Source organism: Pangasianodon hypophthalmus, chromosome 17 (genome assembly GCF_027358585.1).
Source record: "Pangasianodon hypophthalmus isolate fPanHyp1 chromosome 17, fPanHyp1.pri, whole genome shotgun sequence".
Taxonomy (NCBI): Eukaryota; Metazoa; Chordata; class Actinopteri; order Siluriformes; family Pangasiidae; genus Pangasianodon; species Pangasianodon hypophthalmus.
Genome location: NC_069726.1, coordinates 8,022,254 through 8,035,151, shown reverse-complemented (window position 1 = coordinate 8,035,151; position 12,898 = coordinate 8,022,254). Strand labels below are relative to the sequence as shown.

General features: G+C 39.0%; 1 protein-coding gene across 2 annotated transcripts; it reads right to left on the bottom strand.

The window, feature by feature from the left end:
• Positions 1 to 3,306: 3,306 nt before the first annotated feature.
• Positions 3,307 to 10,198, bottom strand: cetn3 (centrin 3). Of its 2 annotated transcripts, XM_026943629.3 has the most exons (5): positions 9,543 to 10,198; positions 9,103 to 9,235; positions 6,704 to 6,818; positions 4,447 to 4,638; positions 3,307 to 3,679 (listed from the first exon to the last, which is right to left on the bottom strand). In XM_026943629.3, the coding sequence occupies exons 1-5, from the start codon at positions 9,566 to 9,568 to the stop codon at positions 3,636 to 3,638; spliced, it is 510 nt and encodes a 169-aa protein (XP_026799430.1). In that variant the 5' UTR covers positions 9,569 to 10,198; the 3' UTR covers positions 3,307 to 3,635. The 2 variants fall into 2 exon arrangements, with proteins under 2 accessions (XP_026799430.1, XP_026799429.1); XM_026943628.3 differs by lacking the exon at positions 9,543 to 10,198 and having other exon boundaries at positions 9,103 to 9,535.
• Between the last annotated feature and the right edge of the window lie 2,700 nt (positions 10,199 to 12,898).

Below are 12,898 nucleotides of genomic sequence, written 5' to 3'. Positions count from 1 at the left end.
TTCTTTGTTTTTCTCCCTCCATATTTAGTCTCAAAACAAACAAACTGTTGAAATTCTTGAAATATGGGGAATTTCAACCAGGCTTACTGGGAGAGTAGTTTCTATGCGTTTTAATTTGGAGTGGGAGAGGCTACATGGTGTAAAAGGCAAATTTATGTGCTTTTAGCCACAGAATCGGCATAATGAAGATTTACGGTACTAATAGCACCTCCAGTGGCCAATTTGCTTCCTTAACAAGTGGGTCCTAACAGAAACCCACCTTCATGTTTCATGACAAGAGCTCAATGCTGACCCTGTCAAATTCCTGCAGAAATTTGGCTGAGTGGGTAGTGGGATGTTGGACATAATGACCAAATTTGGTGGCAATATCTGTCTTATAACAGTTTACAAAGTAAATTGGGCTTCGCCTCATTAGAACTGAATGACATGGTGGCCATATTGTTTAGAAATGTCCATATGTTTTTGATAATTATAATGGTTCACACTCTGCTGAGTAGTTTGACACCAAAATTGTGACGCTAGGACAAAAATCCTAGAAGTTCTCAAAAGTAGGTTTTGCATATTAAGCCAATTATCACAAATGTGAGTGGCACTAACAAGAAATTTCACTGTGGCTCTTATTTTACAAGAAATATGCTCATTTTTTTTTAACCAAATTAAGCGGTCAATTTGAGCAAGATTACACCAGATAGTAGTGGGTCTATACTCAAACCTACCATTCAAGTTTCCTAATGACAGCTCAATGTTAACCCTGTTAAATGCCTGGCAAAAACTGATTGGCTGATGGTGACCATGTTTTTTAAGCAATTAGGTCATCAAAATTCCAAACCTAGGACAAATTCGCAAAAGTAGGTTGGTTGATGTGAACATTACCTGAAGCTGCTAGCACATATCTACATGATTTTTTGCATTGCACTGCTGCCACACAATTGGCTGATTAGATAATTACATAAATGTGTACGTGTACAGGTGCTCCTAATAAAGTGCTCAATGAGTACATATGCATATACCTATGCATGCACACAGTCACATATGTACATACATTCACATTATTACACAGTTATTGCACTGGATCAGCATATTGCACATGTTAATTACTGCAATTGTAAACTATCAGTGAATGTTCATAAAATTGAACTAGTCCAGCCTGTAGCAGCTTATTAGACGGGGAGTTGTGTGGAGGTGGAAGAGACAGACTCTGGGGAATGAGATAGAGTCGGAGTTCAGGGTGCATTATGCAGTTGACTGTTGAGTTGACTGTGTTGATGGTTTTGGGGTAGAAACTGTTCAGTAATCTGGAAGTGTAGGTTCTGATGGCCTATAGTGCTTCCCAGATGGCAGCATAATAAAACAGATGGTGGCAGGGGTGTGAGGAATCCTTGATTATGCTAGAGGCTTTCCACAGCCAATGGGAACTGAAAATACCCTGCAGCTAATGCAGTTGGGTTTTGGTGATTCTCTGGGCTGTGCTGACTCTTTGCAAAGCCTTCTAGTCGCAGAGCAGTTGCCACACTACACTGAGATCCCATAGGTCAATACAGGGAGTTGGTGTTTATAGACCATGTGAGATCTTCAGAAATGTGAGTGCTGAGGAACTTGAAACTACTCGCCCTTTCCACTCTGTCTCCATTAATTTAGAGTGGAGTGATTTCTGTGTTACTGAAGTCTACGACCAGTTCCACTGTTTTTTGTTTTTTTTTTGGTTTTGAGTCCCAGATTGTTATCTGAGCATCGGTCCATTAGCTTGTGCACCTCGTCTCTGTAGGCTGAGTCATCATCCCCTGAGATTAGTCCCACCATGGTTGTGTTGTCCATGAATTTAATGACTGTGTTTGAGCTATGGACTGGGACACAATTGTATGTGTTACAGAGCGTAGAAAAGACGGCTCAACACACAGCCTTGTGGAGCCCCAGTGCCAGCTGACAGAGTTGGGGAAAGTCCTTAATCCACAGACAAGTGGTGGTTAATGCCCACATTGTGTTATCTGGCAACCATCCTGCTAGGCTCAGTTCAAGTTTATTTGTATAGCGCTTTTAACAATGGACATTGTCACAAAGCAGCTTTACAGGAATAAATACATTTAGGATATAAATTGTAAATATATGAATTTATCCCTAATGAGTAAGCCAGAGGAGACGGTGGCAAGGAAAAACTTCCTGAGACGATGTGAGGAAGAAACCTTGAGAGGAAGCAGACACAAAAGGGAACCCTTCAATAATATTACTATGAAAAAATTTAAGACAACCTTGATCAGATGCCCAATTCATATTTTATATATGCACACGCACACACACACCCCGATCAGCTCATTAAAACCATAACATTAAAACCACCTGTTATTGTGTAGGTCCCCCTTGTGGCACCAAAACAGTTCTGACTTGTATTAAATACAGAGCTACAGTCAATGAACAGCATCCTTGCATATGTCCCTCGTTGTTCAAGGTGGAGCAGTGTAATTTGGAGAGCAGAGACAATGGCATCTCTAGTAGACCTGTTGCCTCTGTAGGCATACCGGTGTTGGTCTAGTGTGGGTAGAGTAGACTTAATGTGCCTTAGGACCAGTCTCTCCAAGCACTTCTTAATTATAGATGTCAGTATGACTGGTCTGTAATCGCTGAAGCAGCTTACGGCTGCCTTCTTTGGGATTGGCACTATGGTGGAGGATTTCAGGACAACTCACTCGCACTGGGAGGTTGAAGACTGTCAAATACCTTTGACACAGTCTTCAACCTCCCAGTGCGAGTGTGTCAAATACCTTTGCAAACTTTCCTTGCACTGACACCATGGAGTGCACGTGTAACATCATCAGACTGCAGAGTGAGTTAGTGACTCTTGGAAGCTGTATAGTGAGTCACTGCACTTCAGACAATGTAGCACAGTGAAGCACATCACTACAAAATGTGCAAAAAAACAACTGAGCTCCTCAGCTGATGAGGTACTGCTGTTGGTGAGACGGATGTTACTGCCTTTGTAATTTGTGATGGTTTGGATGCCTTGCCATATATAAAGGGGGTCTGCATTGTTGAATTGATTTTCTATCCTATGTTTGTAGACTGCCTTAGCATCTTTGATATCTCTCTCCAGGTTTGACGTGACAGCAATGTGCATTTCTTTGTTGCCAGTCCTGAAGGCTGTATTGCAGTCCTTCAGCAGGATTTTGATATCCTTGGTCATCCTGTTTCATGCAATGATCTAATCAGCCAATCAAGTGGCAGCAGCGCAATGAATAAAATTATACAGATACAGGACAGGAGCTTCAGTTTCACATCAAATGTGCAAAAAACATAAAAACATCCAGACTGGACTCAACACCAAAACTGAGTTATTTAACTTCACTAGCAACATAACAAACTACAGAAATGATACCAGATTTAATCGCTCAGTTACTGTTCATCGGTGGTAGTCACATTATCCAATGCTTAAGAATATTCAGCATTTAGAACATTTACTGTTACATTACTAACATCTTGTGAAACAGAAATCTAGTACCTCTCTGTAGTAGTCAAATGAAGCTTTACAGGGTGTACACACTAGTGATTACATTTTTAAGCGTCTTTTCTGAACATGAAGCCATATCATGACTGAGGTCCACATGCTACAGTCTGTTTGGTAAGAGCTGATCACGCTGTAAAGCTCAGGAGTCTTCGGTCATAATAGAAAGGAACTCCTCTTGACTAACTGAAAGAAAAAACATTAGGAAGAAGAATCAATGTTAAAGTCCAATGTTAAAGATACCAAGTTCCAAAACCATGAAACAATAATTTTGTCATCCTTACTCCTTTACTGAGGGAAAAAAAAAACAAAAAAAAAAAAAACGGTGGCTTGGAATAATAATGCTATTTCTTGCATTACATCACCAGAAAATATTTAAGAGTAAAATAATTGATATTGTTTTAAACCTAGATCATTGTCTTAGGACTGCACAAGGGTTTGATTTATTTATTTATTTATTTTTAGTTTAGTTAGTTTACATCACAACTATTTTTAAACACATTAAATTGCTAGGTCAGGAATTTGGTGGTCTGTGCATTGATAGTTACTTCATATTGTTTCTCATAGAGGTAAGTTACTCACACAAGAGCTATATGTTAAAGAAAATATAGAACATAGCTGTAAACTACAGGTGAGGTATGGGTGAGGTATTCACATGTTAAAACAAATCTAACTAAAGGAAATGTTCAGTAGGTTCAAAAGGTAGGGGTGAAAGTGCCATAGGAAAGACACTGATACATACTGAACTGGTGCTACATTATTATTTTTTTATTAATCAAATAATTTTAGACCACGTATGATAGGCAACACATATTATAAATCTAGCCTGCCATGATACAGCTTGAAGAGAAACTAGAGCTCAAAATTCTTCACTAAAATGTAAGGGAAGCCTCAAAAGGGATCCCCCCCTAAAAAAGATAAAACAGTATCCTTCATCCATCTCATATACTTACTCTCACCATCTCCATCAGTGTCAAACTCATCAATCATAGCCCTCAGCTCTTCATCACTCATGTCTTCTCCTAGCTCTCTAGCCACACGCCGCAGGTTCTTCAGGCTGATCTTCCCAGAGTCATCATCATCAAACAGCTTAAATGCCTTCAGAACTTCTTCTTTTGGGTCCCGATCCAATATCCTGTCTGTCACTAAAAGAGAAAATAAACACATTCAAATTATCTCTGACAGTTCTTGGTTTGGTAAGTATGCCTAGTTCAGATGTTCTTGTCTAGACCACTTGTCTAATGTCCCTCATAGAAACCATGGCTGACATTTTTCATTGTTGAGCTGCTGCTCAAATTGCCTGTACATGTCTATGCTGACTGCTGCAGGAGGGCAAAGAAAAAAACAGCATTTTAATCAGTTTCTAATCAGCATTGCAACAAGATAGGATTTGCAAAGAAAAGAGATTTACTGTACTGTCCCTGTATATGTGACATTAAATGCTGTCTTCTTTTCAGGCTGTTGCTGCACAAAATCTACAACTAGGGCTTGAACAACTGGGAAAAAAAACCTATAAATTTCAATAATAAAAACAGTTAGCAACTAATTTCATTTCTGATTGGTTTATGAAGTGTGTCGTGGAATTTTCATTTAGACTTTGGCATTTAGAGAAAGAAAATGGTAAAATTTGTACAAACACTTTATGTTATATTTAACACTCTGCTGTTGGCCTTAATGAGCCTGTGTTGTAATATGAGGAATTATTTGACTTGTAAAGAATTATTTGTCTTTCTTAAAGTTAATAAGACAAACAAAAAAAAAAATTCAGCTTGTCATGTGTTACCAAGAAAGTGCAAAGTCCTCTGTCCTGAAGGCCAAAAAAATATTTTGCACCTTCAAAGTGGTAGGCATGTTGTGTAAATCAAATAGTACAAACCCCCCAAAAATCCATTTTAATTCCAGGTTGTAATGCAACAAAACAGGAAAAACACCAAAGGGAGTGAATACTTTTGCAAGGCACTGTACATATATTACACATAGACACACACACACACCCCATCCACTTTATTAGGAACACCTGTACATAATTTCAGAAACTGCTGATTTCCTGGGATTTTCCACACACAACAGTCTGTGAAGTTTACACAGAATGGTGTAAATAAACAAAAAAACATCCTGTGTGCGGAGGGTCTGCAGGTTGAAACACCTTGTTGATGAGAGAGCTCTGAGAAGAATGACCAGACTCATTTGAGCTGACAGGAAGTCTATGGTAACTCAAATAAGCATTCTTTACAACCGTGATGAACAGAAAAGCATCGCAGAAGGCATAACACATCTAACCTTGAGGTGGATGGGCTACAACAGTAGAAGGCCACATCAGGTTCCACTTCTGTCAGCCAAGAACACAGCCAGTAAATGTCAGTTGAAGACTGGAAAAAGACCAGGTGATTTTTTTTTCTAATCTTCACTGTCCAGTTTGGGTGAGCCTGTGCCTATGATAGCCTCAGATTCCTGTTCTTGGCTGACAGAAGTGGAACCCAGTGTGGTGGTCTGCTGTTGTAGCCCAACCACTTCATGGTTTGATGTTTTGTGCATGCTGAGATGCTTTTCTGCTCACCATGGTTGTCAAGAGTGATTATTAGAGTTATTATAGAGCACTGAGCTTGGAGTCAATTCTGCATGCCAAAAATGATTTGCATCTGCACACACACAGCATGCAAAATTAATTTAGCATTGGAGTGTTTCAGTCAGTTTCAGAGTGTTTGCACAAGATGAAATTTCATGAAATTAATGACTTCATACACCTTTCAATAGTGAATTGTGAAAGAGTTACAATAAATGCTTTGCAATTTTGGTCAGTAATGCAGAACACTTTGGAAATTAATATAAAAAAATATAACAAAAATTGGAAATAATATAATAATATAGAAATTAATATAAAAAATGATTTCAACAAGTTTTCAGAATTGCACTAATGGTCGAACAGCCACACCACATGATATACTGAGTCTATCACAGAAAAATCTGTGATATTACCCAGTAATATTGTTTGACTGAAACACTGGAAATAAATATTTTAAATGTTTCAGTGTTTAGTATATTTTTTTTACTTATCCATTTTAACTGGATTAATCAATACATTAATCAATGATCAAAATAATCATTAGTTGCAGCCCTATCTACAAAAAAAACACAAACATATGTTAAAAAAAAAAAAAAAGTGAAACAGGAAATATATTAAGTCCAGATTAATTTTTAAGAGTTACCTACCAACTTCTTTGAAAATTTCATAAGTTATTTTTCCAGTGCCTCCTTGGTCGAAGTCTTTTAAGATCGTCATAACATCAACTTTCTTCACCTCAAAACCAAGAGCTCTCATTGCCACCTACACAAACAATGTCAAACACATCAAGTCAGCCAGTGAGCAAGAGAGAGTGTCAGAGAGCAGGAGCATGAAGTGAGACATCATATTTCAAAAAGATCCAGATCTAAGGAAACAAAACACAAAACGTACAGAGACACCACAAACAATACCTGCAGGGTAGAATTAGGTCGATATCCATTAATTATTAAAAAAAAAAAAAAAAAAATTTAAAAAAGGCAATCAAATTTTGTAAACGCCTAAAAGACAGTGACCCGCTCTCATTACAAAGCTTGGCAATACCAAGAGTTGAACAGACACCCCAAATTATTTGCCCTACTTCTGGTTGGAGTTCTCAATACTTGGAAATCACTCGCTGCTGCTGAGGATGGCCTCACATGGATAGCCTAAAGATATGTGAGATTACTGTGGGTGGTACCACTTGAAAACTATGAAGATGGCTTTGGACTGCAATTGATATGAACAGTTTTGCTACGATGGCTTAGGACTACAAATGCTATGATAGCTTTAGGACTGCAATTGTCACGAAAGTCTCCATCAGTGAACTGTTGATAAATTCAACAAAACAGACTTCATGTGAAAACTATAATGCATTTCCTGGATACACAATTGCACTTTTGGACCATGTAGTAGAAAGTTATATAAGGGAATTATTTATAATCGCACTATCCGGTGTAACCCAGATGAGAATGGGTTCCCTTTTGAGTCTGGTTCCTCTCAAGTTTCTTCTTCATATTTAATAATTTAAATTTGTGTGTGCGTGCATACACCGATCAGCCATAACATTATGACCACCTGCCTAATATTGTGTTGGTCTCCCTTTTGCTGCCAAAACAGCCCCGACCCGTCGAGGAATGGACTCCACTAGATCCCTGAAGGTGTGCTGTGGTATCTGACACAAAGACGTTAACGGCAGATCCTTTAAGTCCTGTAAGTTGTGAGGTGGGGCCTCCATGGATCGGACTTGATGGCCAGCACACCCCACAGATGTTCGATTGGATTGAGATCTGGGGAATTTGGAGGCCAAGTCAACACCTTGAACTCTTTGTCATGTTCCTCGAACCATTCCTGAACAATTTTTAAAGTGTGGCAGGGCGCATTATCCTGCCGAAAGAGGTCAAGGGGTGTACCTGGTTTGCAACAATGTTTAGGTAGGTGGTATGTGTCAAAATAGTATCCACATGAATGCCAGGACCCAAAGCTTCCATAGTGCATCCTGGTGCCATCTCTTCCCCAGGTAAACGATGCGCACACACACCCGGCCTTCCAAGTGATGTAAAAGAAAATGTGATTTACTGGACCAGGCCACCTTCTTCCATTGCTCCGTGGTCCAGTTCTGATGCTCACCTGTCCATTGTAGGCACTTTTGGCAGTGGACAGAGGTCAGCATGGGCACTCTGACAGGTCTGTGGCTACACAGCCCCATACGCAGCAGGCTGCGATGCACTGTGTATTCTGACACCTTTCTATCAGAGCCAGCTTTAACTTTTCAGCAATTTGTGCTACAATAACTCTTCTGTGGGATCAGACCAGACGGACTAGCCTTCACTCCCCACGCGCATCAGTGAGCCTTGGGCACCCATGACCCTGTCGCTAGTTCACCAGTTGTTCTTCCTTGGACCACTTTTGGTAGGTACTAACCACTGCATACCAGGAACACCCCACAAGGCCTGCTGTTTTAAAGATGCTCTGACCCAGTCATCTAGCCATCACAATTTGGCTGTTGTCAAAGTCTCTCTAATCCTTACGCTTGCCCATTTTTCCTGTTTCCAACACATCAACTTCGAGAACCGACTGGTCACTTGCTGCCTAATATATCTCAACCCTTGACAGGTGCTATTGTAACGAGATAATCAATATTATTCATTTCACCCGTCAGTGGTCATAATGTTATGGCTGATCGGTGTATATAACATTTATAAATTTAAAATTTATATCCTGAATTTATATATTTCTGTAAAGCTGCTTTGTGACAATGTCCATTGTTAAAAACGCTATACAAATAAAATTGAATTCAACTGCCCATAGAGAAGAGACTGCACCAGCAGTTACATTTAAATAAAACAGAGACAGAACTACACTTTCACACTAAATGCACAAAATCCAAACTAAACACACAAATTTTAACCAATAATTTCAAAACCCAAAATTTGCCACCCACATGCACCTACCCCAATAATACGGTTTCTGTTTTTTCACAACTTAAACAATTCATTACTAGTGTTCAATCGATTTGATTATGCTTTTAATTAAAGCTTGAAATTATTAGAGAGCTTGAAAATATTACCTTTAGTTCATGATAGTCTATTTCTTTATCCTTATCGGTGTCAAAGAGTTCGAACGCTTCTTTAATCTCATCCTTCTGTTCATCAGTTAGTTCTCTCTTCTTTTGTTTATTCTTGTCAGCAGATAGATCGGCCCTAAAGGCAACGAGGAAACTTAATTTTTCACCAAGCAGTGTTTCAGTTGAAAGTTTGCTAGATAAGTTGTTTGACATGATAAGGCCTTGTTAGCATCTATGTTAGACTATTGCAGCCTAGCTAGTTAGTTAAACATTTGATTATAACCACAGAAATAGCTTTTATAAATCTATCCGGTTAAAAGCGAATTGACGCCAAACCTAACAAGAAGATTGGTCACTTCTATCTAACACTTTGCTATCTAGCTAAATGAATGAATGACAAGCTATAGCGACCGCTTCTTAGCCAGCTAGGAAACTACTATTACCTTAACGACAGACTCATTCTGCCCATTTGCAGCGAATCCAAAAAAATGAATCAAAACATCGACAAGCTTAGCCAGAGTTCGAGCCGTGTATTTTCAGTAAAAGATATCTTAGCGTATTTATATTGCTGCGTTCGAGGCGAAGTTGCAACTTGTAATTCCCCGCGTACAACTGGTAAAAGCCACAAAAGGCCGCGACAACTTGAAATTTCACCTCGCCAACTTGTGGTAGCCTCAACTACCACTGTTTACCCTGTTTACGGAGTGACGTCAAATCAACGTGACCGTGCACACTGTGAATTGTGTAAAATGCTCTTTCTCTACTTTTAAATTAATTTATAGCAGTATTGACTTTATATCCGTTAATATAGATACACAGTACTTGGTTAAACTGATCGACCATACTAATTTCTGTTTTGAGAAGGTAACCATCAACATTAGAGTTATCACTAACGTCACAGGCTAGCTTGTTGCTAAGCTACTCGCTATTGTCCCCTGGAAATGACGCCTTTTTCCACCTTGCACGCCGAACGTGCTGAGGTGGGAAATGATATTATTACAATTTGCAAATTACCGCTTACAATATTGCTGCGTTTGTGAGTAAAGCAAATTTGCAAATTGTAATGACATAATTTCCCAATTCGCCACGTTCGACAGTTGGAAGTGTAAAAAACGGACTCCTCCACGAAAGCGTAGCTTTTGTTTGTGTGGTTATCCAAACCGCGCCCCCATGAATACCAGTTCAGGATGCTGTCAGATACCTTGTTTTTTATTTATTTTTTTTTTAACGAAAAAACGCAAGTGAACGAGAGAAGCTGAATATTATTACCAAGTGTCAAAAATATGCAGTCTGACTCGAGACAGGACATAGTGATTATTAATACAGTGTTTAGGTGCAAACATGCAGGTATAACAATCAATTTCATATGGATTCCAGCACATATAGGAGTGGAAGTCAATGAACTAGCGGACAAATATGCAAAAAGTGCAATTAAGCATGAAGAAATAGAACTAACAGTAAAACATAGCAAATCTGAGGTTAAAAGTATAATCAAATCAGGAGTCAAAAGGAAATGGCAAGAGGAATGGGATGCACAAAGTAAGGTTCAAAACTACTATATCGTCCAAAGGAAAGCAGGTGAAACAAGAAATAGTTATAGAAATAGGAGGGAGGAAGAAATGATTTCTAGAATGAGGCTTGGTCATACAGGACTGAACAGTACACTGTAAATAATGAAGAAACATGCTAATGGCAAGTGTGACTACTGTGAAGCATCAGAAACTGTAGAGCATGAGTTTGTACATTGTCCCAAATATAGGGAGGACAGAAAGAGACTTAAGAATTGTATTAAACAAATAAAATGGTATTCGATATAAAAGAAATCCTAAGAAGGAGTTCTGGAGATGTAGTTTACAAAGCGATTTTCCAGTTTTTAGAAAGTACTGGAGTCTCTAGAAGGATTTAGCAGGAGTTAGTAGTAGATATATAGGTAATTCACCTATAAGTTTTTTGCCAACCGCCAATAAACAACAGAAGAAGAAGAAGAGGAGGAGGAGGAAGAGGAGGAGGAAGAGGAGGAGGAGGAGAACACTTCTCCTACACGTATGAACAAACAGAATTTTCTCCAAAATAATGCAACATGGACACATTCTCAAAAAAGGTGGGGGCAGATTCATCCACAGAATGAGCCCAGTAGATCTAAAAATCTGGGAAAATTATCAGGGAACATGTTTTGAAAGAGTTGTTGGAAGTGATGACATTGAAGTCATGCGACCGTGGTGTAGTTCGTTTATAGTCTAACTTCAGCTTTTTACTTCTGGCAATTGTATTTAGGCTTCAAAATTCATAAATGTTGTGTTCATTAGTGAAGATTATCGTGATGAACAAAACGCGTAAGAATCATAAAATTTTGTTCGTTATTTTCTGCAATAATCCAAAAGCCAATGGAAAAATCCTATTGGCTTTTTGTCGAGGGAAACCAGGGTTTTTTTGTTTGTTTGTTTGTTTTTTTTAATTGAACAAAATTCAAATACAAACATTTATGGCATAATTCAGCAATCATATATATGCTATATGACACAGCATTTAGGAAAACAAAACAAACAAACAAATAAATGAATGAATTAATTAATTAATACTTGCCTCTTCTTCACTGAAATCCTAAGCACTTAAATAATGCTTGGATAACACATTCCTGATAAACTTAATAAACGTCAAGAGCACCAAGTTTCTTGGTGTTCACCTGGCGGAGAACCTCACCTGGTCGCTCAACACCTGCTCCATAACAAAGAAAGCCCAGCAGCGCCTGTACTTTCTGAGGAAAGAACATCTTCCACCCTCCATCCTCACCATGTTCTACAGAGGGACTATCAAGAGCATCCTGAGCAGCTGCATCACTGCCTGGTTTGGGAATTGCACTGTTTCAGATCGCAAGACCCTGCAGCGGATAGTGAGGACAGCTGAGAAGATCATTGGGGTCTCTCTTCCCTCCATCACAGACATTTACACCTCTCACTGCATCCGCAAAGCCACCAGCATTGTGGATGATCCCACACACCCCTCACACACACTCTTCACACTCCTGCCGTCTGGTAAACGGTACCGAAGCATTCGGGCCCTCACAACCAGACTGTGCAACAGTTTCTTCCCTCATGCCATCAGACTCCTAAATACCTAGAACTGGACTGAAGGAACACACACACACACATATATACACACACACAACTGAACTGGTCCAAGGAACTCACGCATACATACATACATACATATATATATACACACAACAGAACATCCTCTATGCACATGCACTGCACATGTTTTGCACATGTTTTATTATTGCTGCTACTACTATGTTTACACTGTTTACACTACCTCAGCTGTAATATTTGCACTACTGTCACTTTATCACTTTCAACAGGACTGTGTACTGGTCGGCGTCGTAGTTATGTACTGTCTGTTCTGTCTTGTGCTGTCTGCACGTTTGCACTTGTGCACTTTACGTTTAATTTATGTAATTTATGTAGTCCCCGTAGTTCTGTGTTGTTCTGTGTTGTTCTGTGTTGTTTTATGTGGCACCTTGGTCCTTGAGAAACGTTGTTTCGTTTCACTGTGTACTTGTATATGGCTGAAATGACAATAAACTCCACTTGACTTGACTTGACTTATTTGTGAACCGTTTGCTATTTAAATTTATACCTTCAGTACAGAGTGGTCTCATTGCTAATCGAGTGTTAGAGTACACTACAAACTGTTGAATCATTGTTTTGAGGGGTGCTGGGATGGCCTTTATCACTCTGTGGTATTCTCTAATTGGGCACCAAAGATTAAATTTATCACAAAAATCTCTGTAATGCAATAA